At 43.2% G+C, this 27975-nt stretch overlaps 1 protein-coding gene and 1 long non-coding RNA gene across 7 annotated transcripts in view; one reads left to right on the top strand and one right to left on the bottom strand.

Moving 5' to 3' along the window:
- The window catches only part of LOC135988397 (uncharacterized), a 40787-nt gene that overhangs the window by 5908 nt on the left and 6904 nt on the right, over positions 1-27975 (top strand). The window contains exons 3-6 of one of the 4 annotated variants that reach the window (XR_010606141.1): positions 1663-1905; positions 6558-6734; positions 8337-8491; positions 25531-26350. This is a non-coding gene — a long non-coding RNA (uncharacterized LOC135988397). Of the gene's footprint in view, positions 1-1662; positions 1906-6557; positions 6735-8336; positions 8492-25530; positions 26351-27975 lie in introns of those variants that run through there. The other 3 variants (XR_010606144.1, XR_010606142.1, XR_010606143.1) reach the window with 3 other exon arrangements.
- ZNF827 (zinc finger protein 827) overlaps positions 9271-27975 on the bottom strand; it is a 106549-nt gene continuing 87844 nt past the window's right edge. Inside the window, exons 9-15 of one of the 3 annotated variants that reach the window (XR_010606140.1) lie at positions 23030-23161; positions 21316-21487; positions 19746-19912; positions 16502-16693; positions 16214-16391; positions 13645-13811; positions 13282-13357 (exon numbers count right to left, since the gene is read on the bottom strand). Coding sequence is in view for 2 of the 3 variants with exons in the window: in XM_065634332.1 (XP_065490404.1) it covers positions 12550-13357; positions 16214-16391; positions 16502-16693; positions 19746-19912; positions 21316-21487; positions 23030-23161 (1649 nt within the window). In the remaining variant the exon portion in view is untranslated. Of the gene's footprint in view, positions 13812-16213; positions 16392-16501; positions 16694-19745; positions 19913-21315; positions 21488-23029; positions 23162-27975 lie in introns of all 3 variants that reach the window. The other 2 variants (XM_065634332.1, XM_065634333.1) reach the window with 2 other exon arrangements.

Here is a 27975-nt window from a genome sequence, read left to right on the forward strand (position 1 = left end):
CTTTGCCTCATGTGAGAGCGAACTGTGAGCAGCACGAGGTTTTTGTGTAAGTGCAGAGGTCCAGAGGAGGAGAACAGCCATGGTCACAAGGATGAAGTGGTCTCTGCTTTGTGGTGAGACCAAACACAGTGGGACTGTCCAGCCTGAGGGCCTAGAGCCGGCAGCTATAAAGTGACTTGGGGAAGGCCAGTCAGGAACTATTTCTGCAGAACAATTTATTAGGTTGGTGCAAAAGGAACTGCAGTTTTTGCATTGTTGAAATTTGCTGTTTGATATTGGATACATTCTTAAATAAATGCGGTTATGTTATACATAATTTTAATGCACTTTTATCGCTTTATTTTTTTTTGGTGCTGACTTATTACTTGCTTTTTATTTTATATTTATTTTAAACTACGGAAATGATGTTAGACAAAACCAAATTTGAGTGATTTTCTTATTCAAGTTCAAAATGGGTTGTAAATCAGCAGAGACAACTCACAACATCAACAATGTATTTGGCCCAGGAACTGCTAATGAACGTACAGTGCAGCAGTGGTTCAAGAAGTTTCGCAAAGGAGATGAAAGCCTTGAAGATGAGGAATGTAGTGGCAGCCATCGCAAGTTGACAATGACCAACTGAGAGCAATTATCGAAGCTCATCCTCTTGCAACCCCAGGAGAAGTTGCCGAAGAACTCAACATTGACCATTCTATGGTCATTCAGCGTTTGAAGCAAATTGGAAAGGTGAAAAAGCTCAGTAAGTGGGTGCCTCATGAGCCAACCAAAAATAAAAAAGTCATCTTGAAGTGTCATCTTATTCCATGCAACAACAACAAACCATTTCTCAATTGGACTGTGACATGTGATGAAAAGTGGATTTTATACAAAAACTGGTGACAACCAGCTCAGCGGTTGGACCAAGAAGAACCTCAAACACACTTCCCAAAGCCAAACTTGCACCAAAAAAATGTCACAGTCACTGAAAATGGCAACGCCTGCAGCCAGTACTGGTCAACAGAAAGGGCCAAATTCTTCGCCATGACAACGCCCAACCCCACGTTGAACAACCAATGCTTCAAACGTTGAACGAATTGGGCTACAAAGTTTTGCCTCATCCACCACATTCACCTGACCTCTCGCCACCTGACTACCACTTAAGTGTCTTGACAACTTTCTGCAGGGAAAACGCTTCCACAACCAGCAGGATGCAGAAAATTCTTTCCAAGAGTTTGCTGAATCCCAAAGCATGGATTTTTACGCTACAAGAATGAACAAACTTATTTCTCATTGGCAAAAGTGTCGATTGTAATGGTTCCTATTTTAATAAAGATGTGTTTGAGCCTAGTTATAATGATTTAAAATTCACAGTCCAAAACTGCAATTACTTTTGCACCAACCTATAACTGCAGCAAACAGAGTACTTCTTTACATAGTGGTTTTACTTGTAAATTGTGGAACGCAGTGCCAAAGATATGAGTAGGTTTAAATAAACAACTGGATTTGGTGACAACAGGTCAATTCTGCCACTGTATCGTAAGTACTTATGTCTTGGGCAGTCACGTTAGGAAGATGTCAGATGTGATTTACTATGGCAACACCAATGGAACCTGGGTTACCTAAATAGAACTTAGAAGAAAATATGAAAGGATTCATTCTTTCCTGTTAAATTCCTTGTTACAGGAGTTGACCTAGACCAGAATATTGGGAATGCCTTGGAAGGAGATCTTTCCAGGTACACATGCTATGGGGAGCAGCCAGAGCTCAGCACCAAGCGAGTGTTGGGACTTAAGCTGACGTGTGGGACATCGCATGTGCAGAGACTTTCCATCCAGAGCCAAATGCTGCCAGATGCGTGCACGTTGGTGTCATAAAGCAGAGCTGCTGCAACCGAGTGAAAGAGGGTACTTGCGAGAGCTGTAGATGGTAGGTGCACACATATAGATGTGTATAATAAACTTTTACAGTGTATCTGGCGGTGTTTTCCTGTTAAAATTGGATGTGAATTAAATTTTATTATGCAAGTATTAGCTTTAATAGACTAGTCACAGGAAAGTAAGTGTGTTTATTGCAAAATGCATTTATCCATAAAATGTGATATCCCAATGTGTCTGAATTTTGGGAAGTGATTAAGTGCACCCTTAATTATATTTTCCCAGTTCAAGTGGCTGGAGGACTGTTCTTCCTGGCTCTATCTTATAAAAATCTGTCACTTTGAATAAGAATGAAACTTGACTGGTAAAAATGCAATCTTATCACAGTATCACCATATAACTGGATCTTATTTATTTTTAATTGAAATGTCAACTTAAAAGATTCAGTGCAAATTTTAGATTACATTAACTTTATATTTAGAACTTTTCGTTAAGCTCTAGGTATGCAGTCCTGTTAAAAATGGGTAGCTAAGTATAAAAGCATGAATCTGAATGCTTGCTTACTAAATATTCAGAGTGCAAATGGGTGGTGCTCTGATAACACCTGCAAATAGAACTATTCTGGTTCATTTTTAAAGTGTCACTGGCATGAGTGACAGCCACTAATGTATGCATATTATTTCAGAATCACACTGAGGGAGGAAGCACTCCTGCAATTATTTATCTTTACTTATATTCGCATGCCATTTACGTTTTTTTCCTCAGTTTTGGGAAAAAAGAAACTATGATTTTATTTCTAAAACAACTGCTTCTAACTGTGTTGGAATGCAATTGTATGCTGGAAACTCTAGATATCAGGAAAGCATTAATCCCTGCAATACAAGAAATACAAGATATGTATTGTTCTTCATAATTTATTTTGCTTGTTACAGCAAGAAATTCTACATTAATCTACCCATGGTTTTGGAGGAGTTATTCCTGCAAGGAAGCCAAATGACTTTTTTCTTTCTCCTCAAGCAGCAGTTGCTCTCAGTACCCAGACACACTCTGTGCATGTGATGCTACACAGCATGTGACGTGTGACTGTGGGGGTGCCCGAGGCTGGAGGGGCAGGGCTCTGCTCCAGCCCTTAGGTCTGTTGTTCAGTGCAGGACATCGTGCTTGTGGTGCTCCTGTTGTGGGTGTTCAGGCAGAGGAGGAGCAGCAAGAATTTTCTGAGCAGGGGCTAGACCAGGCTTTTGCAGTTACTTGCGACAAAACGGTTAAGGAGGCAGCGAGAGCGTGCTGGGGGAAACATGCTTATATTCATTCCTGCAATTATGCATAAATGGGTTCTAAAGTCTTACTCAACTATGCGTGAGCACCTTAGTTACAGCTTTGACCCTCCCAACTGTCTTGCTGTTAAATCTGTTAAAAAGCAAATTCTTCAGTCTAGTGTGTGAATGAACATTCCAGTCTTAAATAACAGGGAGAGAATCGTGACAGTATTTGATGGTTTTTTTGACCAGCCAGAGAGTGAAGCCTACATTCACAGAATCACAGAATGTCAGGGATTGGAAGGGACCTCGAAAGATCATCTAGTCCAATCCCCCGGCCGGAGCAGGAACACCCAGATGAGGTTACACAGGAGGCATCCAGGTGGGTTTTGAATGTCTGCAGAGAAGGAGACTCCACAGCCTCCCTGGGCAGCCTGTCCCAGTGTCCGTCACCCTCACTGAGAAGAAGTTTCTTCTCATATTTAAGTGGAACCTCCTGTGTTCCAGTTTGTACCCATTGCCCCTTGTCCTATCATTGGTTGTCACTGAGAAGAGCCTGGCTCCATCCTCGTGACACTCACCCTTTACATATTTATAAACATTAATGAGGTCACCCCTCAGTCTCCTCTTCTCCAAGCAAAAGAGACCCAGCTCCCTCAGCCTTTCCTCATAAGGGAGATGCTCCACTCCATCATCTTTGTGGCTCTGCGCTGGACTCTCTCCAGCAGTTCCCTGTCCTTCTTGAACTGAGGGGCCCAGAACTGGACACAATATTCCAGATGAGGTCTCACCAGGGCAGAGTAGAGGGGAAGGAGAACCTCTCTCGACCTACTAACCACCCCCCTTCTAATACACCTCAGGATGCCATTGGCCTTCCTGGCCACAAGGGCACAGTGCTGGCTCATGGTCATCCTGCTGTCCACCAGGACCCCCAGGTCCCTCTCCCCTACACTGCTCTCTAATAGGTCATTCCCCAACCTATACTGGAGCCTGGGGTTGTTCCTGCCCAGATGCAAGACTCTGCACTTGCCGTTGTTATATTTCATTAAATTTTTCCCCACCCAACTCTCCAGCCTGTCCAGGTCTCTGGATGGCAGCACAGCCTTCTGGCGTGTCAGCCACTCCTCCCAGCTTGGTGTCATCAGCAAACTTGCCGACAGTGCACTCTAGTCCCTCATCCAAGTCATTGATGAATACATTGAATAGTACCGGTCCCAGTGCTGACCCTTGAGGGACTCCACTAGATACAGGTCTCCAACCAGACTCTGCCCCATTGACCACGACTCTCTGGCTTCTTTCCTTCAGCCAGTTCACAGTCCACCTCAATACCCAATTGCCCAGACCGCACTTCCTCAGTTTAGCCATGAGGATGCTGTGGGAGACGGTGTCAAATGCTTTACTGAAATCAAGATAGATCACATCCACTGCTCTACCATCATCTAGCCACCTGGTTATGTCCTCATAAAAGGCTATGAGGCTGGTCAAGCACAACTTCCCCTTGGTGAAGCCATGTCGGCTGCCCCTAATGACCCTCTTATCCTTAATATGCCTTGAGATGGCACTAAGGATAAGGTGTTCCATCACTTTCCCAGGGATGGAGGTGAGGCTGACCGGTCTATGGTTACCCGGGTCTTCCTTCTTGCCCTGTTTGAAGACTGGAGTGACATTTGCTTTCCTCCAGTCCTCAGGCACCTCTCCCATTTCCCAAGACTTGGCAAAGATGATGGAGAGCGGTCCAGCAATGACTTCAGCCAGCTCCCTCAGCACCCGCGGGTGCATCCCATCTGGACCCATGGATTTATGGATGTCCAGATTGCTTAACTGGTCCCTAACCCAGTCCTCATCAACTGAGGCAAACTCCTCCATTGTCCTGCCTTCCTCTGGGGCCTCAGGGGTACGGGGCTCCTCAGGACAGCCTTCGGCAGAGTAGACAGAGACAAAGAAGGCATTCAGTAATTCTGCCTTCTCTGTATCTTCTGTCACCAGTGCACTCACCCCATTCTTCAGTGGGCCTGCATTGCCTCCTGGAGTTAGTTTTATCTGCCATGTATTTGAAGAAGCTTTTTCTGTTGTCCTTGACCCCTCTCACCAGGTTTAACTCTAAGGAGGCCTTAGCTTTCCTAGTTGCCTCCCTACATCCTCTGACAACAGCCTTATATTCTTCCCAAGTGGCCAGCCTCTCCTTCCATGATCTGTAAACTCTCCTCTTCCACTTGAGCTTGCCCAGCAGTTCCCTGTTTAACCACGCAGGTCTCCTGGCTCCCTTCCTTGACTTCCTACATGTCAGGATGCTCTGATCTTGAGCTTGGTAGAAGCAGTACCTGAATGCTAACCAACTATCTTGGGCCCCTTTACCTTCAAGTACCCTTGCCCATGGGATTTCCTCCAGCGATTGCTGGAAAAGGCCAAAGTTGGCCCTGCTGAAGTCCAGGATTGTGATTCTGCTTGGTATTCTGTTCCTGCCACGTGAGATCCTGAACTCCACCATCTCATGGTCGCTGCAACCAAGGTTTGGTTTTGGTCACATTAGGCTCAGTGATAGAGAGCATTTTTCTGTTCTTTATTTAAACAGGCACTGGAGTAACAATCCACAGTTTGCAGTTTGAGGGAAATGCTATCTAAGAAGTGCTGGAAAAAGAAGATATGTGATAGAAACTAGAAATTGGAAAAGTAAAGTAGAGCAGATATACATACAGACAACTGAGGATACTACAGGAACTCAACATCTTTTTTCATTAACTATAGCCTAAATTGGAAAAAAATGTTGTTTTGAGGTGGTTGTGGGTTTTTTTTGTTTGCTTGTGGGTTTGTTCTTGTTTTCGTGGGTGTTGTTTTTGTTTTCCCCAGAGTTATGTCACATATTGCATTTTAATTATGGTTGAGGGGGAGGGAAATGGAACAATTAAAAAAAACCCCACCCAACAACACAAAACCCCAAAACCAACCAAAAAAACCCCCAAACAAACAAAAAAATCCCCAACAAAACAAAAACAAACAAACACCCCACCTTGTAGCATAGAATGTCCCTGCTTACTATCTTAAAGTCAGGAAAGAGACTATAGAGGCTTCACAAGGCTGTGAAGAAGCGCCAGAGTATCACTTTGTACTCTTCCACTCTATAGCTGTTGAGGAATATTTTTTTTTGGTTTTTAAGTTAATGAACCCTTTCCAGTTGGGGTCTGTGTGTCTCCATTGCTACTGCTCAGCTCCAGCTCTAAATTATCTTTATTACTATTTTTTTTTTTTTAAGAAGTGATGCATACTTAGAAGAGTCATGCATGACCACTGCTGGCTTGGTCTAAGACAGCTGTTGTGCACATGTGGAAGCACAACAGCTGCATTTCTGGTGTATTGCCTGGTATCAAGCAACTGGATGCCTTCCTAGATGTAGCATTGTGTTCGCAAGAACTACACAACAAGCCAAGTAAAATTCTGGTCTATGTTTCAGAGGTAACCTGTTAACTCAGTCTAGATTTGCCAAAACACGTGTGACGTCTGACCCATCCTGACTGGCTCGATGCTGGCCTTGCCACGCTCCAGCCGATGCACACTCCTGGATAACGGGTGGCAGGCTGCTCCCTCCAACCTCCCACCAGGACCTTGAGGCCACAGTTCTTAAAAGCAGGTAGTTGATTTGTTTGCTCAAGACAAGTCACCTTGAAACTGCACTTTTTTTTTTTTTAGGAGGCACTGAACTCAGGGCACTAAACCCACTCCCATCCCTTTTCCAGGGCTCCTGGCTGGGCACTTGGGCCTCAGCTCCTCCACGTCCAAGATTAGCTGTCACTCCTGGCATTTTTAGATGCTTCTCTGGTAGTTTCTAAAACTTTGACGCAAAAGATGGTGCCTCTTCCCTTGCAGAGTACTTGGGTGACATACGTAACACTTTCTGCAGCTCCACAGACACCGTAGTGGTTGGCAGCCCCCGCCCCGGTTAGGAGTGACTGTGCTGGTGTTTTATTAGCTCTCAGAAAATATACAGCAGGGAAGAGGCTGTGCAGGCTCCTGCACGGGCTGCCTGAGCTCTGACCCCTCGGGCAAGAGGCTGGATTGCTTTTACAGCCAGTACTTAACCTTGCTGCTGAGACTTGTCAACACGGAGGCCAATTAGCGGCAGATATGATGGTGGATGATATCATGCAGATGTCTGTTTGGTTGGAGCACAACTGATGCATTTTTAACACAACACGTATTTTAAAACATGGCTCTGCATAAATGATGCTATCCTCGAAAAGAAAAAAAAAAAAAAAAAATCCTTCTATAGTCGTGTTACAGAAAATTTTAGAAGTTTTTTTTTATTTTCCAAAGTCTCTCTTAAGCCTTGTTCTGCTGGGCTCATGACGACTATGGCAGGTGTAGGATTATAAGAAATAACTCTGCTTGAAAAAAATGACAACTTTAAGTAAATTATTACTTCTATTAACATCTATTGCATATTAAAAATATATGTAGATTCAGACTGAAAACAGGGCAGTTCTTGATGTCCTGAGAGGGTCAATACACGAACTATTTTCTATCACCACACATGTATATTGGTGTTGGTATCAGAAAAGGCAGCTAAGGACAGCTGAATTGAGTAAAACTGTGCAGGTCTGCAAGCATGCTGTAGCCACCTGTGGCAAAGGATGGTGGCTCTTCGTTGCATATCAATGTGTGACACTAATACTCCTATTTGAGTTCTTCTGTCAGATGTATGTTTTTTGGCGATGCTAGAGAAGCTGATTACATGAGGATGTTTTTGTGCCTATGGCTGAGATTTGGCCCGATCTTTTAAACAAAAGTTTAGAGTAAGACCCAAGGGCTGGAGCTGCTACCAGACTTGCATGTAGCTGCCGGCTGGTGGCTTAGGCAGGAGAATTCAGTCCTCTGCTCAGCCCCCTCCAAGACAAACAGAGACCCTGTCAAATAGCGCAGGGTATTCTGCTTCCCCTCTCTGGCAGCCAAGGTGCTCAGTGACTCACTCCCTACACCTTCTCTGCTTGTTTTAACTGAACATTTGAATCTACGTCTTAAACCATTTTCTCAATTAAATGAACTTTTATAATAATTTACAACAGAACTGTATAAATTTACACAAGATATAATCAGGACCTGGTAGATCGACCTCTGAAATACCTTTCAAAACCATACCAGAGAATTTGCATGATCATCTTTTAATTATTAGGATAAATATTCCTGTCTAGCGCCAAAAACCCCCCAGAGTATCACTTTGTATTTTCTATTACAGATGTAGTGCGAAAGACCAGCTCTTCTTGAACGTGACTTACCAGCCTCTTTTCAAAGCCAGAACTGCCTGCCCTTCACCTAACGAGTCACCAGCAGAAGGAGGAGCAGTGGATTCAACAACACACAAGCTGTTAACAGCACCACGTACTCCACAAGGTACTGACAGAAAGCCTGAAAATTAGTGTCCACACCTCAGTAAAAATAAACATAAGGATTTTTCAGTTGATTAGACCTTAGCGCTAGCCTGAGGGCAAGGGCAATCCAGATGTATTTAATGTTAACATTAATTTATCCGAGGATTTTTTTTTTAATCTAATGAATACCCAGATTTTTTTTCCTTGGTTAGTGTTTAAATACTTTGACTTCCTCAGCATATTTTCTTTTTCAGTGGAGCCAATAGTATCTTTGCGTCTTGGAAATTTGTCTGCTCTTAGGGTTTCTTTCCTTAGCTTCCTGTGTGCATTTTACTTATTTCATTTATCTTTGGTGGAAAAAAAAAAAAACAAACAACTTTTTCTATGATGTTGACAAAATGAATACATGATATTTTTACAATAGAAAAACTAGATTTCCACTACAGTCTTTTAATGCACAACGTTCCTGAAGTCACTACACAGCTCCTCTTTATGAAAGGAGTTCTGATTTCACTGGGGCTACTCCCAAACAATGTCAGGCTCACCAAACTTCTGCTTAATGATCTGACCCACAGAGAGAGGTTCCTATTGCCATCCTGGGAATATCAGCTTTATTTCTTCATCAGCAGTAATAACCAAAGCTTTTCTTTTCAATTTAAACCATTGATAACATCTTACCCTTTCTCTGCCTATCTTCTGGTCTTGTAGGAGAATCCTTTCCCCCTTCCCCCAAATCAAGCCTAGAACTATTTTAGGTGAAACAAGAGAGGATAGAAACCCAAAAAGAAACAAGAATATAGTCAACCTTTTTAATTAGAGTATATTGTACTTCCAAACTGGATACACTAGAAATTGGCAATGCAACATAAGATGCAAAGGAATATACCAGTTACTGTCAAAATGACCCTGTACAGCCTTATAATGCAAAAAGCTTTATACAATACAAATTTTTATTAATGTACACAAACCTTGACAGAATGATATTTGAACATAATACAACAAGTAAAAAAAAAAAAAAAAGACAGAAGAAAGAAAAAAGTGCTGAGAACTTCAACTGAATTACCAAATGGAGAAACACACTAGCTTTCATTAAAGAATGCATAGTGAAAACCAGTATGAAATTACGTTTATGGTGGGGGGAATTTATCAGAACTGTTGGTCGTTAGTCAGTAGGGGGTACCTCTAGACAACATTCCTTTCTTTAGCCTCGAACTTCAAACCAATTATTTTAATATGCATGAGCTCTGATAAATACCGTATTTTTTTTTCTTAAAAAAATAAAAACCTCCTAACACACTTTTCCTTACAGAGAAAATTTCTATAACTTGCCAGAAAGAATTAATTTATCCTTTCCAAAGTGCTAAGCAAATTTGCCAGGTACATTAAACATTACTATGTCAGATACCGGTACAGTTGCCGAACACGTGGCATTCACATGCCGACAGCTCGTTCTTGGAAGTTCCAGCCCTATTCAAACTGCAGTTTGGTTTACATAAAGTATCCTACTAATATTCCTACTTCTTCCTCCTAGACAGCTGTACTTTACCTGTCGGTTTGAAAAACAAGCTGATTGGAAGTCTTTGCTCTTCTATGGTGGGGTCTGAGATACAAACATTGAGTGTATTTTAAAGAACTGGTAGAGTTTCTGGATGCAAATTGCATAATTCATGCTGTCAAGAGACTCAGTGTTTTATGCTTTGAGTATTTACTGATACAGCATTTTGTCTTTTGTCTGTGCTCTGGTGGGGGGGATGGAGAGTAACCAGGAGTTGTAACGGAGTAAAGCATGGCAAACAGGGCCCTGAGTTAGGTAGGTGTTTACAAAGGTTTACAGGTACTTTGGAACAGATGGCTTTTCTTCGCTGCTTAGACAGACAGAACTGTCACATGCTCATTAGAACCAAAACTGTCTGCTGGAATGTAAACAAAATGGTGGGACTTCTCTGTCCTTTAATTAATAATTCCAAATGACAACCTGCTACTATTTTGGATGTTTTCCCCTTGTAAGTAGCTTCCAGACATTAACAGGAGTGCACAGATTAGGGTGTCTTCCCTGAACAGGAAGAGTTTGGTCATGACAGTGGAGAATGTTTGGCCGTCTCAGTGCAAAACAAATGTAGGAATCTTGCAAATAGGTTAAGTGATGCAAGTTTTGCAGCAAAAAAGTATTTCTACACAAGCTTCATTTAAGAACTAATGAAGACTGAGATTATGTTTCTAGTTGTGCATATGGCTAAGAGCCTCTGTGGACCAGAAATACCTTCCTGAACCGGGGTGTTGCTCTAGCGCTGTCACAAACAAGGGGCTGGCTCCAAGTGGCCTGTCAGATCCCCCCCAGCCCACAAGCACCTGCAGAACAAGTTCTTCTGGGACAGCGTGACCGTGGGTGTGTAGCACGTTAGATGTGACTCAGGGCACCTCCTACAGTGGCTTGGCCACGGGACAGAGAGGGGACTCTGACAAAAGCTAGGTCAGACTTCTCTAGCACCTGGTGAAAGACAACGAGATCCGAATCCAAGAGACACCATGGAACACGAGAATCCAGTAAGAACACATTCCTGTAAATCACATGATAATTTTCAAATGTTTCTTATTTTATATACTTCCAATTTTAATGCAGAGTAATTTTAATCCTGGATATTAAGTTGTCTAACAAACACAAATCAATTAACAGTCAGTTAGCTTCTCTTCTTTATGATCACTCTTGGCATTTTGAGATTAACAAAGGTTATACAACCAACCCACATTTGCTTCTTCCTGCAATAAAGTGCTACATATAACATGTCATTTTAATGACCACAAGTAGGAACGTTAAACAAGTATAAAGTCAGCTTCCTAGCAGCGTACACTCTATCTGCCATTAACAAAAAGGAATAAAGTATTACTAATAACATGGAGGGTATCAATAGGACTGTAGAATTTGCAAGTACAATTGAAATATTGAGGGTATAAAAGAGAGCTGTATGGTTCAAACAGCATATTTTTATAGCTTCATATTTCAAAGAAGATACTGGTACCTTTTTCAAATATACAGTTGTCTTACTTTCAGCCCATAGAACTTTTTTTTTTGCAAGTGAGAAACAAACTAGTGCAAGACTAAAGCACTGTGCAAAACTGCCTTTTTTTTTAGTCTGAGTATTTATACCCAGAATTTATCCATACCCTTTTCTAAATCCCCTCGTTGGATTTTTTCCACCATAGAATTTTAGTTATACAAGTTGTTCCTGCAAACTAAAAGGTAACCACTGCATAATACAGTATATATATATATAATATTTATATGCCCTTTTAAAACAAAAGATGTATGCTATGGCCCAGGCACAGGTGTTTGTTACACCTGTGTAACAGTTAAGAATTGGGCCTGCCATGTGGCTGTGTAGACTGCACACACTGCACGTGCGTGTGTGTGTGTGTACATACACACGCTTGTCATTGTCACACTCTCATCCTGCAGTGCTGAAAGCAACTTTTTCCTCATCAGTTCTACCCCAAATCCTCAAACCTTGACAACTGAGTTCAAGGCCTCAAACAACTAAAGGAAGCTGCAAACAGCACTGAAATAATACACTGAGCCACCCTGAACTAAGTGTTGCACAACTCTACAGTTCAGGGGGAGATGGAGGGGAGGGAGCAAGTGTGTAAAAAAGGGGAAAAGAATAATAATCATTAAATAAGCCACTACAAGAGATGTGCAAAAGCAACGTCCTGGCACGCTACAGGCAGACTCTCTTTCACGCGCTCGCACGCACACAAAGACCAAAAATAAAATGCATCAATATGTAATCTTACAAGTGCTGATTGCCATTAAGGACACTCCTTTTCAGCTTAACAAGACAAAATAGTTTCTTAGATAAGAGTACTGGGAACATGCCTCTGAAGGTAGAAGTATGCAGTAGGTCACCTCTTAAAGATTTAATAAAGCAGCTTTCATGTCAATGCAATAAGTATACACACAGAGCCATTTTCTAAACCTTACTAATGATATAGCACAAGTGTTCATCACCTCTTCGGTCTACATTTTGCGGCAATGTGTACCTGCTGGGTTTGTTGGGGTATTTTTGGTACAGAAAGTAACTGCCCTCAGACAGTTTCTGCCCTTTCTGTTAGTCCAAGGTAGGCAAGGAAGGAGTGTTTCGGTGAAGAGGCACCTCCTGGTGCAGTCTGAGGTCTGGGTGGATGGAATGTGAGCTCGTAGTGGTTTTTGGGGAAAAACATTGTTAAAGGAATAAGGTGGGCAAACTCTGAGTTCCAGTATTTATCAAAGCACAGGGAAGTGCCATTGATGGCCAAGGCTTTCACTGCCAGGTTTGGCTCTGCCCCGCTGCCGTGTGCAGCTGACAAAGCCACTGTTTGCAAAGCCTGGGAGGCAGACATAACGGAGAGGGGTGACAGGAGGTTTCTGGAGCTGTTCACTGACAGGAGTGGACTGGCTTCCTTGAAGGTTGAATACTGGCCCTTCTTCTCCTCTTCGGAGCAGTCCCCACTCTGGTGCTTCTTCACGTGGCGGCTGAAGACAAAAGGGTGGGTAGTCTTGAACAGGCACTCGTCGCAGCTGAAAGTCTGGCGTGGAGCATGCTTCAGTTTCTTGTGCAAGTTGAGATTGTCTTTGCGTTTGCAGCTGTAGCTGCACTGGTCACAGTGAAAAGGGCGCTCGCCGGTGTGGACACGCACGTGTTCAATCAGCTTGTTGGCGGTCTTGGACAGGTAGCCACACTGGTCACACTTGTAATGGTTGCCAAGGCGGTGTTCTCGGATGTGCATCTCCAGCTCCAGCTGATTTGCTTTCACTGTCTGGCAGATCCGACACTTGTACTCCATCTTGTAGTGAGTCTTCAAGTGGCATTCCATCGCTGCGGGGCGGTTAGTGGAGTAGATGCAGAACGGGCACCTGGCAACACAGCAGGGAAGGGTGGGGACAGAGAAACGAGAAGTCACTCAGCTTGAAGACCCACGTTCCTGGTTTAACCCTGTCATTCAGCCCCTCTCTGACCTACTAAAGAAGAGAAAAAGGCCCTTAGTTCTCCCTGTAAAGCTTCTTTAGAGCACCTGGTTCACCTCAACATAAGTCTTTACTCAGAGGAGGTATTTTCCCCATTCAATGGCAGTAGAGCTCACGCATTCCTAGGAAAGCACTGATTCACTCTGAAGGAGCACCCCTTTAATCTTCTGGCTTACCTTGATGGGGAAGATTCTGCAAAGCAGGCCGGGTAGTGCAGAGGTGGTGACTGATGCACCGGTACTTTGTGTAACGACATTCCTAGTGTTTGCACGAAGTCACTTTTGCCATTTTTTCCATTAAGAAGTGGTTTATAGTGAGTGTTTACAGATGAGTATGAAAGCAGCTGTTTAAGTAAAGATGGAATAAACTTGTAATACCACACGTACAGCAAAAGCTTAGGAAATTCCTTTTATGTGACCTTGAACAATAAGCTTGCTGGGTATCCTGCTAGGAACAGCTGAAAGCCGGTCGCTTAGGATGACTTGTAGGGATTCCCGTTTCTGGGAGACGAGCTAGCCCTGCTCAAAGGGGGCGTGTGCTTGGCAGCGTTTGCCTACAGCCGCCTCTGCCACGGCAGGAATTGTTCCTGTGTGGGAACAGGATGTGGGCTCTGCTTACTCACAGCAGCAGCGTCCGGACCGGGGTGGACGTGGCAAAGGGCCTCACCCTTGGTTCCTGGACCAGGAAGGGCCGAGAAGGCTGCAGGAGGGAATCTTGAAAGCTTGGAAGGAAGCCTGAGCCAAACGAGGCTGGACACCAACAAACCCAAAGCACACCTGCTATTGCTTTATGCAATTGAGAGGAAGTTGGTGAGGACAGCTGCCTGCCAGGGCTCTCTGCTGTATTAAATGAAGCGTGCTCCTTTCCAGATCTAGGTGGTGAACTAAAAGAGCAGGTCTAGATAAAAAAGATACAACTAAGACACCTGGCTGCTGTCTTACAGATGTCTCCACCTCCCGCTGCGCTCACCGTTTAGCAGGTCTGCCAGTTGTGCTCTATCATTTCAGATAATTTCTAAGCAGAGATCCTTTCCTTCCGCGTGTTTCCCTTGCTACAACTGGTTGCACACACAGGTTTAATATTAATCTACCTACTAGTTGAGAGACTTGAGCACAGTGAGTAATACAGGAGGACAAATGGATACTAAAACATCTGCAAACTTTTCCCGATGCACATCAAGTACTCTGATCCAGAGAGGGAGCCTGGCATTGAGGCTGCAAACGTGATTAGCTCTATTGCAACAGAGGATTCAGCTGTCTGTGCACACATACCTCTCCTGGGCTGGGTGCTCTCTGGATCAGAATCTCAGATTTTGACCTGGAGCTGGAGGAATCATGTTTTTTTCTCTTCCCTCACAGCAAACAGGAGACAGAAAAATACAATTTACTTAGATCTCTTCAGGCTCTTCTGGATGCCTTAAAAAAAAAAAAAAAAGCAGAGCTTTTTCTTAGGTGCAGCTTTCAAGGTACCTCATTATTACTTGAGTTGGGCAGGAATAACTTATGCAGACTGAGAAGCCCATTCTGTCAGGAAGGTCTGAGTCATAGGTCATGGATTTCCTTGGTAAATAGACCAGAGTCTGTGCAGCTTAAACCCAAAGTGCATTAGACAACTGGTCTGTACGTCCAAGGCAGACATCCCGTCGTTCTGGCACACTACTTGTTGCTCAATCTGGTCTTCGTCCCAGATTCAGTCATCACATCTCAAGTGACCACAGTTCATGGAACTACTGAGCTGGAGACCAGACGCTGCCTGGCAAACAGAACCAGTTTTCAGAAACTGCAGTGCAAACTGATGGAGCTACTCGTGGTAACATGAAATGCTGTGTGCTCGTCACGTGAGAGGTACAGCGCACTGAAAACAATAGTTTGCTTAGCAAGAGCAGCTGAAGCAGGGAGGCCTGTGCTGAACCCTAGCTGGGCTCAAAGTGGCTTCAGCCTCTTTTCCTGCAGCAGCTGGAGCAAACGGAGACCAGGGACATGCATCTTGCATAACGTCACATTGCCCACATGCAGAGAGCGAGCATATGGCCCCAGCAGTCGCTCCTGCCCTCAGGGGTCCAAATTTGACATAAGGGCGCACTCATTCTCTAGAAACACTACTCTGCGCCAACAGACCTTAAAGGACACCACCTTAAGCCAAAGGCAAAGGGCTTTTTAGTTAAAAGACTGTGTTACTCGTTACATGTTAATTTATACAATAGTGATTGTTCTGGGGCATGCAAACCAAAGCAGAAAGCATAAAACTTATTAGTTATTGGAGGGGACTAACTTTGCATTAGAGTCTACAAAGGTTATAACCTTTAAGGTTACAACTTCAAACCCACTTGCACGGACTGTACAGGGTTCAGTTTCTCTGAACCAGGTGCAGAATAGAGCGTGTGGTGTGTGCTCTCTTTTGCTGTGATGCCTTAAAAATCCCGCTCTTAGTCTGCCAACACTTCTGTGTAGTGCTGCCTCATTCCCTGTGGGACCCATCACGTACTGTCTCCTACTGACTCGCAAAGGGAAGGACCATACTTTGCTACGGCTCTGAGACAGTGGATACTACATCAGCTGCTCCGTTAACGATCTGCTCTAACGATGCAAGCATATGCTAAGGCAAGTGTAAAGGACTGGGCTTGGGTTACGTAAATAAAAGGAAGCCCCAAATCTGGATTATCAGACATTTGCCTTGTTTTTGCCCTATCCCCACAGTATTAGAAGCGCTTAACACAGTAAAAGTTTGTGTACTTGCTTTCCTTACTTGAGCCCACCGGTGGGGACAGTGTGGCATTTCTTGTGCTCCAGTAATTGCTCAGGTGTCTTCATGAACTTGTGGCACACATCACACTCAAACATCCGTGTGATCAGGTGGATTTGCAGATGGCGCTCAAACATATTTTTTGTTTTGCAGACGAAGTTACAGAAAACACACTCAAAGCCTGAAAAATAATTTTAAAAAATCACCACCACAGGAAAATATATTCCTTACATTGTGGTCAGATCCACTGCATAGAAGGTGACAGTTTGTATTTGTTTAGCAGTGGTTTACCTTTCTCTGATTTCTCTTCAGTGTTCACTGAGGTCTGGCTACCAGGCACTACAGAAATGACTAGCAGGTTGTTTGACGCCTTGTTTTTTGGGGTTACATCTGCATCTTCTTTGCTGTTGGCAGAGTCACTCAGTGCTGACAGTGAAGATGACGACGGACTGTTAGATTCACTGGGCGTCTTCCTGTCTTCAGCTGAAAAACAGGAATAAAGAGCAATAACTAGTACAGCAGATTAGATGGAATCTCAATACTGTTCTACGCTTCAGGAAAACGATTTAAATATATATATCTAAATATATGTGTTATTTAAATATATATACTATAAAAGTATTTATATTCAAACATGCTTATAAACAAGTCTGAAATTAACCGATCTGTTAAGAAACTGTAGTTGCAGCTCTTTCTTTTTTAGTAGTGTTTACAACAGCACATCTCTCAGTCTATCCTAGAATATAGTCTGTCTGTGATGGTAGTATGAAGGAGGCATACAACTCTACCTCATTACCAGGCTGAAAATATCCCAAGAAAACACTTTCATTATCTCAGAGTTCAAAAACAATGAAGAACTTGTCACTTAGAAAGGAAACAGAGCTGTGGTAACTTCGGGGTGCGGAAGCCAAAAGTGCTGTTGATGACCTACAAGTCCAAGCTAAAATTCTCCCACTTTTCCATTTCTGTGGGTCTGATGGGTACATTTGGGAGGAAGGGCAAAGGAGAATAATCTCATGCAGCGTACTGAGAAGCAGCCTTAGTAATGACTGTAAGAGGTAACAACATGGTCTCAAGATGTATCTGTTGTTATTAAGACCTCTTATTGAACATAATTAATTAAAAACTCCATTACTTTGCAGGATCTAAAGCTGAAGCCCCTCAGAGTTTCCTTATGTGTGCAATAAATGCACAAAGTTCAAACCCCAAACCCTATCACACACTGGCAATGAACAAGAGTGAGAGTTCTCTTACAAACCTGCCATGAACCAACAAGGCAAGGATGGGCAAATTATTACCTCCCACCTCTGTCTTGGTTTAATCAGAGCTGTGTTAAAAAGAGACTTAACTAAAACTTCATATTATCTATGTCATAAAGTCCCCCCTGACCAAGGCTTCTGCGAACACCAGTAACTATGTGCCTAGCTTTAAACTGATGAGCGGCACCTTTAAGTCTAAGATAAAAATGTAGGAATGCACTAATGAAATCTGATGACCCAAGCTGTCAATAGGGAGGATGACTGGGATATCATATAGAAAGATTCACTGACCTTGGGGGCCAGAGTAATAGAAACAGAATGAAATGTAATAGTACAGAGCACAAGGTTATGACCTGAAGGGCCAGTAACAAGAATTTTTGCTACAAATGAGAAGTTCTTAAGTTGGAAACAGTCAAGGAAAACAAAAGAAGAATTTGAGCAGGACATGGGATGAATATGAGCAATCAGCACGGGGGAGCCTTCAAGGAAGGTAAATACGATCACAGAATGTTATTGTGTGAGCTATTGCCGGTAGCTGCTGCTGTTTTACAGTGCCACCGCTGCTTATTGCATGTCACCTCATACACCTTGTACAGCTGTGATTGCATATGTCGACAGCAGAGGTTCTAACAAGAACATATGCAGCGAGGGATTGGTACAGTAAGGAAATTGTGTTTCATATGAGAAAAAGCTCGAAGTACGTTGAGAGGGGAAAGGGTTGTTCTTCATAAATATACTAAGGGAATAAATACTGTGGAAGGAGGGAAGAAAGGTGGAGGGAACGAGAGGTAGACTGCTGTTTCAGATCAAGGACAGTTCTGGCACAAGAACAAAGTATGTGTATCCTGATTATTAGTAAGACACTTCCTGCCAATTTTTAAAAAGTCCCTAATCTTTAATGCAGGAAAATCTGCAGCTGCCTGTCTGTAGAAATATTTGGTTTAAAACAATTACACTTGTTTGAAGACACATGCTAACATCCTTCCAAACAGGCCTTTTATGACTTGGTAACCTCACAGGACAAGGGACTGGGGTCAAGTGACCCAGAAAATCTGTTCTATTTTTTACTCTCTGTATTTGCCACATGTGTAAGCATTTGGCTGAATTGCCAGTTTGACAGGGTGAAGGAATAACAAGGGAGTTTTTTGTCTGTCTTTAAAAGACAAGCAGCAGCTCCAGTCTTTTAGCCATGACAGGAACATACAGTAGAGTACAGCTCAGTTTTAAACTCTGATGCAACCTTTTCACATGGCTATGGATGGCATTTCTCATTTGCCTCGACTCCATAGAATCATGGTTTATGTGAAGCGGAGTTAGAAGCAAACACCTCAGATAGCAGGGAGTAGTGCCGAGAGCTACGCTGCCATAAAATCCCTTGAGGGTTTTCCAGTAGTTTGTATTTCTGTAGTTACATTTAACTTATGCATCTGTGAGCACAACCAACTGCATTCTTCTCACCCTTCTCCACCCCTCCCCTGTTTTCCCAATTTTATAGCTGGAAGGACAGGAAAAGCAATTTAGCAATAGAAAATATGTGCATTTCAGGTTTAGTATTGTCAACACAACTTTTAGTAGTTTGTGACAGCAAAATGCTTCTGCCTAGTATTATAACAGAAATTCATTAAAAGGATTCTAATTTTCTTCTCCTTAAATTATACCAGATTTCATTACTTGGACTAAGCATATGGAGCTTGTTTGAAAACCACTATTGCACTTATCTTTGGCTATTAAGCAAAGAGGACCAGGGAGAGAACACGACTTCTTATTTAATATAAAGTTACCCTTCTGGTATTGCTGAATTACAGCGTCAACTAAACATCAGTGTGAAATTCCAAACTGATAGACTGTGAGGCAAACACACTGAAGAGCGAAGCTCAACATCCTGTGTATTTCAAACTTACAGCCAGGTATGCACAATTAGCACTCAAAGTCACCTTATCATCACTGAAGTCGAACCAGGATTTAGATGAAATAGTAAACCAGTCAGAAAAACAAACGAACTATGCTGGCTTCAACAGGGGAGGGGACCTGGGGGATAAGGGGAATAGGAAGAAGGAGGGCTAAGTAGCCCTTCATTTATTTTGCTAAGCTTGAAAATTGATCTGCGCTACCAGATTATTTGCCTGGCTGGAGTCCAATTCACTTCAGCATTGAGAGATCAGGCCTTAATTAGCAAGTGCTTCAGTGAAAGTGAAGAGACCGCTAATGGGAAGTGTGAAGGTTGCAGCTAAAAAGCAAGGAAGAGATGACTGCAGCTGGGAGAGGGAGATCATCACCTGTGTGCTTGCTGTTGACATGAGCCTTCATATCTGCCTCTTCCATGGTGACAAAATCACATGCTGTGCAGCAAATCGAGAACATCCACTGCTCTTTATCCACATGGAGGGACATATGACTGACAAACTGGACATTCATCTCCGTCTCAAACCCACACACATGACAGCTGTAGGCAGAAGGGAATTCAAGAGTAAGGAACTTTAAAAACCAAACCACAAACAGAAGCGTGTTGCCTTTCCCTGAATTTGCAAGAAAAATCTCACTGCACAGGTTTCTTCTCTTCTTCACAGTTCAATGTTCACTGGAAAATTCTTTTGTCTGCTGAACTGCCTTTGAACTGATGGCCATGCCGACACAATTAAGGGCAGGCACAATGCAACAATCCTGTACACGCCATAATGGCGCTAAATAATCGTAAAGTTAATTAAAAACTACAGATTCCAGATGCTGCGCATCACCTAGCTGATTCCTTTGGGCAATAAGAGGCACTGCAGTTTTGCCAAGATGTTTAGTATGGCTGATACACTGACAAACGGAGAGCTTGCTGCACACTCCAGGAGTTATTTTCAAGCCCTGGAACGGTTCCCATGCCAAACTGGGATCTTGTGCAAAACTGCCTGGCAGTTTCAGTGTAAGCAAGTAAAAATGGGTTCAAACATTTCTTATGCTTGACTGGAAAACAGCAGTCATCAGCTCTGCAAATAATTAGCAGGGATACAGATTTCACAGTCAGTGCATAAACAGTGATATTGAGAGGCAATGGGAAGGACCCTTTAACTTTTTTTTTGCCAAGTCTTTCCCTTGCTTTGATTTAGGCTGTTAACATTTAAAACAAGCCAAAAACATTTTAAAAGGCATATACTCCAGGGCACTCTTTTGCTTTCCCAGGGGGATGGACTAGATAATCTAACCCAGCAGGTCTGATTTATTTCTTACTTCTATGATTTTGTAATTAAATCTGCTCTTGGTACCTTGACTAAAAGTAACAGTGATCTGGTAATCATGCTTGGCCACCAGTTGCAGGGCACACAACAGTGCATACAATGAGGAGAATGCCCAAATATCCATTTTATCTGGGCTACTCCTTTTAATTTTTCAGGCTAATTCTCCTAAAGGTTTTCCTTCTTTCATCATGTTGGTCACTGAATGTATATACCTCCAGCAAATGGAGGAAATGTGTATATGGATATAATAATTTTTATTATGCTTTACTGTCCCATTTCATAGATTTGGCTGAAAACAATGGAGCTGTCAGAAGTAACTGGAAGCACAATGCTTGAGACTTGCCATGAATCTGTGCACATGATGGGATGTTTCCAAACACAAAACTTAAACGAGCCCATCTGCCTCACAAGGCCATTTAAAAAAATCCAACTCCACACCTCCCAAAACCCAGAGTATTCCCAATGGCTAGCCAAGCCAAACAGCAGTTGGGTTTTGCTGCTCAGCCTAACTCAGAGATGGGCAAGACAAACACTTCCATGGCAGCTCCACCCTGTAACACCTTAGCAGGCAGGTAAGACATTGAGTTTCCAGCGTCTGGTGCACAGCCCTTGCCTGGGTCCTCACCTGTAGTAATAAGGGTGCTTCTTTCCATCGCTGCCTTCAGCAGTGACAGCGCTGACAATGTCCTCAGTGTCTGTACTCACCAGCTTCACAGAATGGACGGTCAGGTGCTGGTTCAGATTAGCACGGCACTTAGCAGCATAGGGGCACAAGTGGCATTTGTATTTTCTCTCTTCTGAAAAAGAAATAGAAAAACTTCAATGTATACTTCCTTTTGAAGCAAGCTATTCGTAAAGCTGCCAACAACCAAGTACGCATCCCTTTGGGCTTCTCCGAGCAGCTTTCAGAATGAGGTACTTTGGAAGCTCAACATTTTGGAAAGTTACACAAGTTCACGGCATTTACTCAGAAAAAAACTCATTTGGAGGTAGTTTAGGGCTAGTTTTTTTTAATTTGGGCTACCATTTGCAGTCAGACAATATAAAACTTTGTAAACAGGAAAACTGGGGCAACGGCAGCTCTGAGAGCGGCAGCAGAGCTTGTACAGAAATATGTCAATAATCTACAACTAGTTCCTTTACCTAGCATCTTTTATTTGATTTTGGGGTCCAGTTATTCTTGAGGTTGCCCATGCGATCACTTGCAGAGAGTTGATGGTTGATGATTTTGTATTAAAATCTGAGGGTGGGGAGGAAAGGGAATGCTGTAGCATTAGGCCAGTTCTGAAGACAAACTAACAAAAAAACCCCCACCCACCCACTCAAAGAACAACTAAAGAACTTAAACAAATTCATCATGAGTTTCTGATGCTTCACAACTTTTAAAATAAAAAATGATTTTATTGTACATTAAACATTTCTAAGTCCTGGCAGCATTTTTTTTGTATGAGCCAGGCTTTATTTTGCAAAGAGCTGATTAAAAAACCCAAACATTACATCAGCTTTTACAAGCTTTCCCTTTGAGGAGCTGCTGCTCTAAATTTGAAATATAATGCTACAAGCATTAGGGGAAAGGAATTCAACAGGGCAGCTTAGGACTGAGAAAACCTCACAAAGCCACAGAACAGAGCATTTGAACCTTTTCAGCATAGCTCTGCTAGATGGTACAACGTACGCTGGCATTATACCAGCAATATTTTCCAGCACTGTATCAGAAATTCTTGCTTCCAAGTCTTGTTTTGCGCAGTGCACCTCAGCAGGCTGACAAGACGCATCTTCCATATAAAAACTCTGTTAGTCTCAGTTGATTTGAAGTTGATTCACTTTAAGAAAGTTGGTATGGGGTAGGGCAGCCCCTGTTCCTCTCAGAAAAACTAGGTGATGAAAGCAACGGTGAATGATGGATATTAAATCCTTGCTGTTTTACCAGATCTGAAATACCAAGGCTGAACCTTTTGTTGTTCAGTAACATTTAAAAAGCTCATCAGGTGAATGTAAGAAAGTCCAAGGGCTGAGCCTTCTCTCCAGAACTCCATTAACAGGCTCGGTTAACCACCTGGTATCTACAGGCTGGTCTATTAGAACCTGGACAAACTTGAACTTACACATTTTGTAAAGACAAATTACAAGTAGGCTGTAAAGAAATCAAACATTAGTTAACTCTCTGAACACCCCTCCAAAGTTCTGGCCTGTTTCTGCGCCTGGCTCTGCTCTAAGTGCAAGGAGCTGAGGACGGCTCACACGCTCTCCTGCTTACCATCTTCCGTCTCCACTTAAGCCATGACTAACACAGAGATCTCCTCAGTGCTGCAACAACCAGCCCCTAAGCATCGGCTTACCTGTGTGCAGCAAGAGATGGCGGGACAGAGTCTGCTGTCGACCAAACACTTTTCCACACACGTCACAGGGAAAGAGCTGGTCATTAAATTTCCAAGGTAGCAATCCATTTCCCACCTCCAGCTTTTCTGGTTCTATGCCAAAATCGACATAAACAGAAAGTCATATTTTAAGAACTCTGAAGACTTTCAGACTTTATTCAAGTAGAGTTCTGTAGGTGCCATATAAAATGCAACACCTCAGCTGGCTGCTGTGTGATCTGGCACACGAGTTCATGTAAAAAGGAAACTCCCAGTGATGGAAAGGAAATTAATCTTTTGTACAGCATCTTTCATACGTACTCTAATGCAAAACACTTAATCAAAGTGTTTCAGACATAGTCGAAGAGTTAAACCAGATTACATAAAGAGAGGAAAGTCAAGAGTGAGCAGGGCAAAGCATTAACTTTTAATTCTGTTTTTGTGGAGAGACCATTCCTTTGGCTTTTTCAATCACCCACTTTCACCTGGTGCATGAAGAAGGCCTGGTCTGCGATGGTGGTTTATTTTACACTGGATTATTTTTCATGGCTGATATTTTCTTTTCCACTGGCACAAGAACTTTTACTACATGAGCAGTCTTACATTGAAGGAGAACAGAAGATTGCTCCAGCAATAGTTAAACCAAGAGGACACAGCATCCCTATGAGTGGGTGGCATCCAGGGTAAGGTCTACCCAGCATCTACTATCCCCAGGCATCAAAATCCCCAGCAACTTAGAAGGCTATTCATTGAAAAACTGAGACCCAGAGTGAGACATTATCTTTAAAGAAGTGTTTTTATTTGCTTCAAAAACAGAGAGAGTCTGCCGTACAAAAAAATAAACTCCACACAGCATAAAACACTGACATGAAGGCACTCTGTAAGGAAGTAGAGAGAAAAGGACTGGGAATGAGGAAGAGAAAAAAAGGCACAGAGTGCTTCAAGAAGTTAAAAGCATGGCCATTTTGGATCTGGACAGAAGGGAGCACAGAGCCCATGGAGACTGGGGACAGCAGTGGTACTACTTAGCTCAACATGAGAAATGGTACCAGCAAGCCTTGTGTAAAGAAATGTTCTCTGCAAGGGTCCTGAGGAGAAGGGCCGGCTGAAGCAAGAGGTGCACAAAACTGCAAAGGCATGTAGCAGCTTTTAAAATGTAACAGCCAGTGGGGGTGGGGGTGGTTTAAGACTTACTTCTGCTGAAAGACCTTCTCTTTCCATTGGAATGGAAGGTGTGACATGCAGAGCACCTTTCTCTAACCTGACACTGGCTGTGGGTTTGCTGCCCAAACCAGCTCCACCAGCGCATGTGTGCATGCCGTGACGGAGGAGAACCATTTGGCTGGGATTGTCAGGAGGGGAACTGAGGAGTATGAAAACATCATACTAAGTGTAAGTCACTATCGTTGAACTTGGCACAAAACAAAAAAAAAAATATTAATCCAACAAAGTACTTGAATAATGAACACCCTTTTTGTACAGGCAAAACACCACCAACAGTCACCTACCACTGCAAATTTGCCTGCCATGGCTGAAAGAGTGTCTCCCTGACAGCTCCACCGTGGTTTAGGCAAATACTTGTCTAATACTGTGGCTAATTTAAGCAATGATAAAAACAATGCTTCATTTGGGACAGAGATTCCACATAGCAATCTCAGCGAGTTTAGGGAGGGTTATACTTGCCGGCCCCTTTTCAGCTGCTGTTACTTTCTCCCGTGACTCTGTATATGTACAATATTCAGCACGCCACAGGAATTATGAGGCACCTCTAAGTGCTGCCACACAACACCACATTTTTCTCAACAAATTTCTAGTTAGAGAACAAGTTCTGCCTATTCAAAGTAGTCATTTTGTGAACTTAAAAACAAGACACCCCATCCCTCATGCCCTAAGGGCTCTAAGTGACCCATAACCTCCAAGAACTTCAATAAAGAATAATGCTTTTCATTACCATCCTTGAGTTCAAAACAATGGAAAAATCTAGCTCTGTACTAATGCTACAGATATTTAGCAGAGGTTTTTGAGTACATAATCAAAACAGCGCTTCAAAAGAGGGAATATGGAAATAATTATAAGAGAAGGTCACAAGGGTGTAGGCTGCTTCAATATGGTCACAACAAAAATGAATGAATTGGGACACACACCAAACAAGCAGGCTCAATTAAGTCAATAAGTCTCTTTAACAATTCACTTCAGCATTAGTCATCATCCCTCCTTTATCTTTTAAGAGTATAATATCCTCTTCCCTATGGTGGATTTTTAGCTGTCAGTTCTGGGAAGCTCATGGGAAGTCGGAAAAATATCAGCTTTCTGATAAACCTGAGCTGGTGAAAGCTGGTCCCTTGCCAAGCAGCTGCATCTTTTTCATTGATGCAAAAGAGGATCCTGTAGGTGTTTTGAAGGTACACCTTTGAAAGGTTTATTCCTGGAGTCCTAACTACAGTGCTGCTTTCTTCTCTTTCTGCTGAATCTTCTCTCTGTAGCAGAGTGCTTTTTCTATTCGGCAAGCTGCTTAGTTTGTTCGTGACAAACCAGAGTTGGTCTCTGGTGCAACAGCAGCCTCAGCACATTGTGGAAGATTTCTCAGCTCCAAGGGAAACCACCTACTTCCACCCACCTTATCCTCTGGGCAGCTCTGTCTGCAGCCTGGAAACCGGAGCTGTGTGTCCCTACAGCGGTCCAGAAATCTTCCCAGAATGTACCCAGCAACTGACCTCACCAGTGACCTGAAGAATCAGGTGAGTCAACATCCACCTTCAGTCCCTGGGTTCTGCCTCTAATTAATGCCGGGGAATGGTGTTTTCTGTGAAGTGAGGACAAGTCCAGTGACCCTGGGACCATAATACTGGTTTGTGCACAGCGTCCTCTGTGTATCCTGAAGCAAGACAGTCAGCATCCTTATCCTTTAAGAGTACCTTACACAGAGGGTCACTCTGTGGCCAGAAAGAAGACAGACTGAGACCAACGAATGTTAAATAATAAATCACTGTTGTGAGAGACAGCCCACAGAAATTAGTCTGTCACCATGACATCCCTATACTAAAATGAAGGGAAAAAAAAAAAAGTACTCCACAGCAAATTCCAAAACTTTTATGTTAGAAAAGCATACATGACAAAGTAATATTGAAATTATTAAGTAATAGACTGCATTTCTGTATGGGGTTTGGAGTTTAAAACAAAATATGATTAGTAAAATGGAAGGCCTTCAAGTTCTCCAGTACATCATTAAAAAGTAATAGAAAGATTAAGACTCAGTGTATTACAGGCTAATAATAAAATATTTTTGAAATTGTTTTGCAGAGAAGTCTCAAGAGTTAAACATTTTATGTAAAGCTAAAACTTAATTCTCAATGAAATTTAGTTAAATGCATCTTTATCAATGCCTTTTCTGCCCTTCTGCATCACCTGGTATCATTTTCCCAGTAACCTCAAGTCAACTTCATAACAAGTAGCTGTGTAAAGCTGATCAATCAACAGGGGGTTTGAAACTGCTGGGACTGCCACCATCTGAATTTTCCCTGAGGTGAGGATAAGGTGGACATCGACTGCAGAAATATTGTTCTGTCCCTCCTCTTGCCCCTTCAAATACATTAATTTCTGGTAAACAAAGCCCAGCACTTGAGAGAGTTGCTATTACATTATTGCAGAATGAAGCCCCAATAATCCAAGGGGAAATGGTTAGTGACCTGCTACACCACTTGGACACCCACAAGTCTATGGGGCCAGATGGGATACACCCAAGGGTGCTGAGGGAGCTGGCGGAGGTGATCGCTAAGCCACTTTCATTTTCTATCAGCAATCTTGGCTAACTGGGGAGGTCCCAGTTGACTGGAAGGACCGGAAGGATGATCCGGGGAACTACAGGCCTGTCGGTCTAACCTCGGTGCCGGGGAAGGTCATGGAGCAAATGATCTTGAGTAACATCACATGGCACATACAAGAGAACCATATGATGAGGCTCCATCAACATGGGTTTATGAAAGGCAGGTCCCGTTTGACCAACCTGATCTCCTTCTATGACAAGGTGACCCACCCAGTAGATGAGGGAAAGGCTGTGGATGTTGTGTACTTAGACTTCAGTAAGGCTTTTGACACCGTATCCCACAGCATTCTCCTGGAGAAGCCGGCAGCCCATGGCCTGGATGGGTGTACTCTGTGATGGATAAAGAACCGACGAGAGGGCCGGGCCCAAAGAGTTGTGGTGAACGGTGCCAAATCCAGTTGGTGACCGGTCACGAGTGGTGTTCCCCAGGGCTCAGTATTGGGGCCAGTTCTGTTTAATCTCTTTATCAATGATCTGGAAGAGGGGATTGAGTGCACCCTTAGTGAGTTTGCAGATGACACCAAATTGAGTGGGAGTGTTGATCTGCTGGAGGGTAGGATGGCCTTACAGAGAGATCTGGACAAGCTGGATTGTTGGGCTGAGGCCAACTGTATGAGGTTTAACAAGGCCAAGTGCCGGGTCCTGCACTTGGGTCATAACAACCCCGGTCAGTGCTACAGGCTCTGGGAAGAGTGGCTGGAAAGCTGCCTGGCAGAGAGGGACCTGGGGGTGTTGATTGACAGCCGGCTGAACATGAGCCAGCAGTGTGCCCAGGTGGCCAAAAAGGCCAACAGCACCCTGGCTTGTATCAGGAATAGTGTGGCCAGCAGGACTAGAGAAGTGATCATGGCACTGCACTCGGCACTGGTGAGGCCGCACCTTGAATCCTGTGTTCACTTTTGGGCCCCTCATCATAAGAAGGACATTGAGGTACTAGAGAGAGTGCAGAGGAGGGCGATGAAGCTGGTGAGGGGCCTGGAGCACAAGTCTGATGAGGAGCAGTTGAAGGAGCTGGTGCTGTTTAGCCTGGAGAAAAGGAGGCTGAGGGGAGACCTGATCGCTGTCTACAACTACCTGAAAGGAGGTTGTAGCATAGAGGGTGTTG

The sequence above is a fragment of the Caloenas nicobarica genome, chromosome 4 (genome assembly GCF_036013445.1).
Source record: "Caloenas nicobarica isolate bCalNic1 chromosome 4, bCalNic1.hap1, whole genome shotgun sequence".
Taxonomy (NCBI): Eukaryota; Metazoa; Chordata; class Aves; order Columbiformes; family Columbidae; genus Caloenas; species Caloenas nicobarica.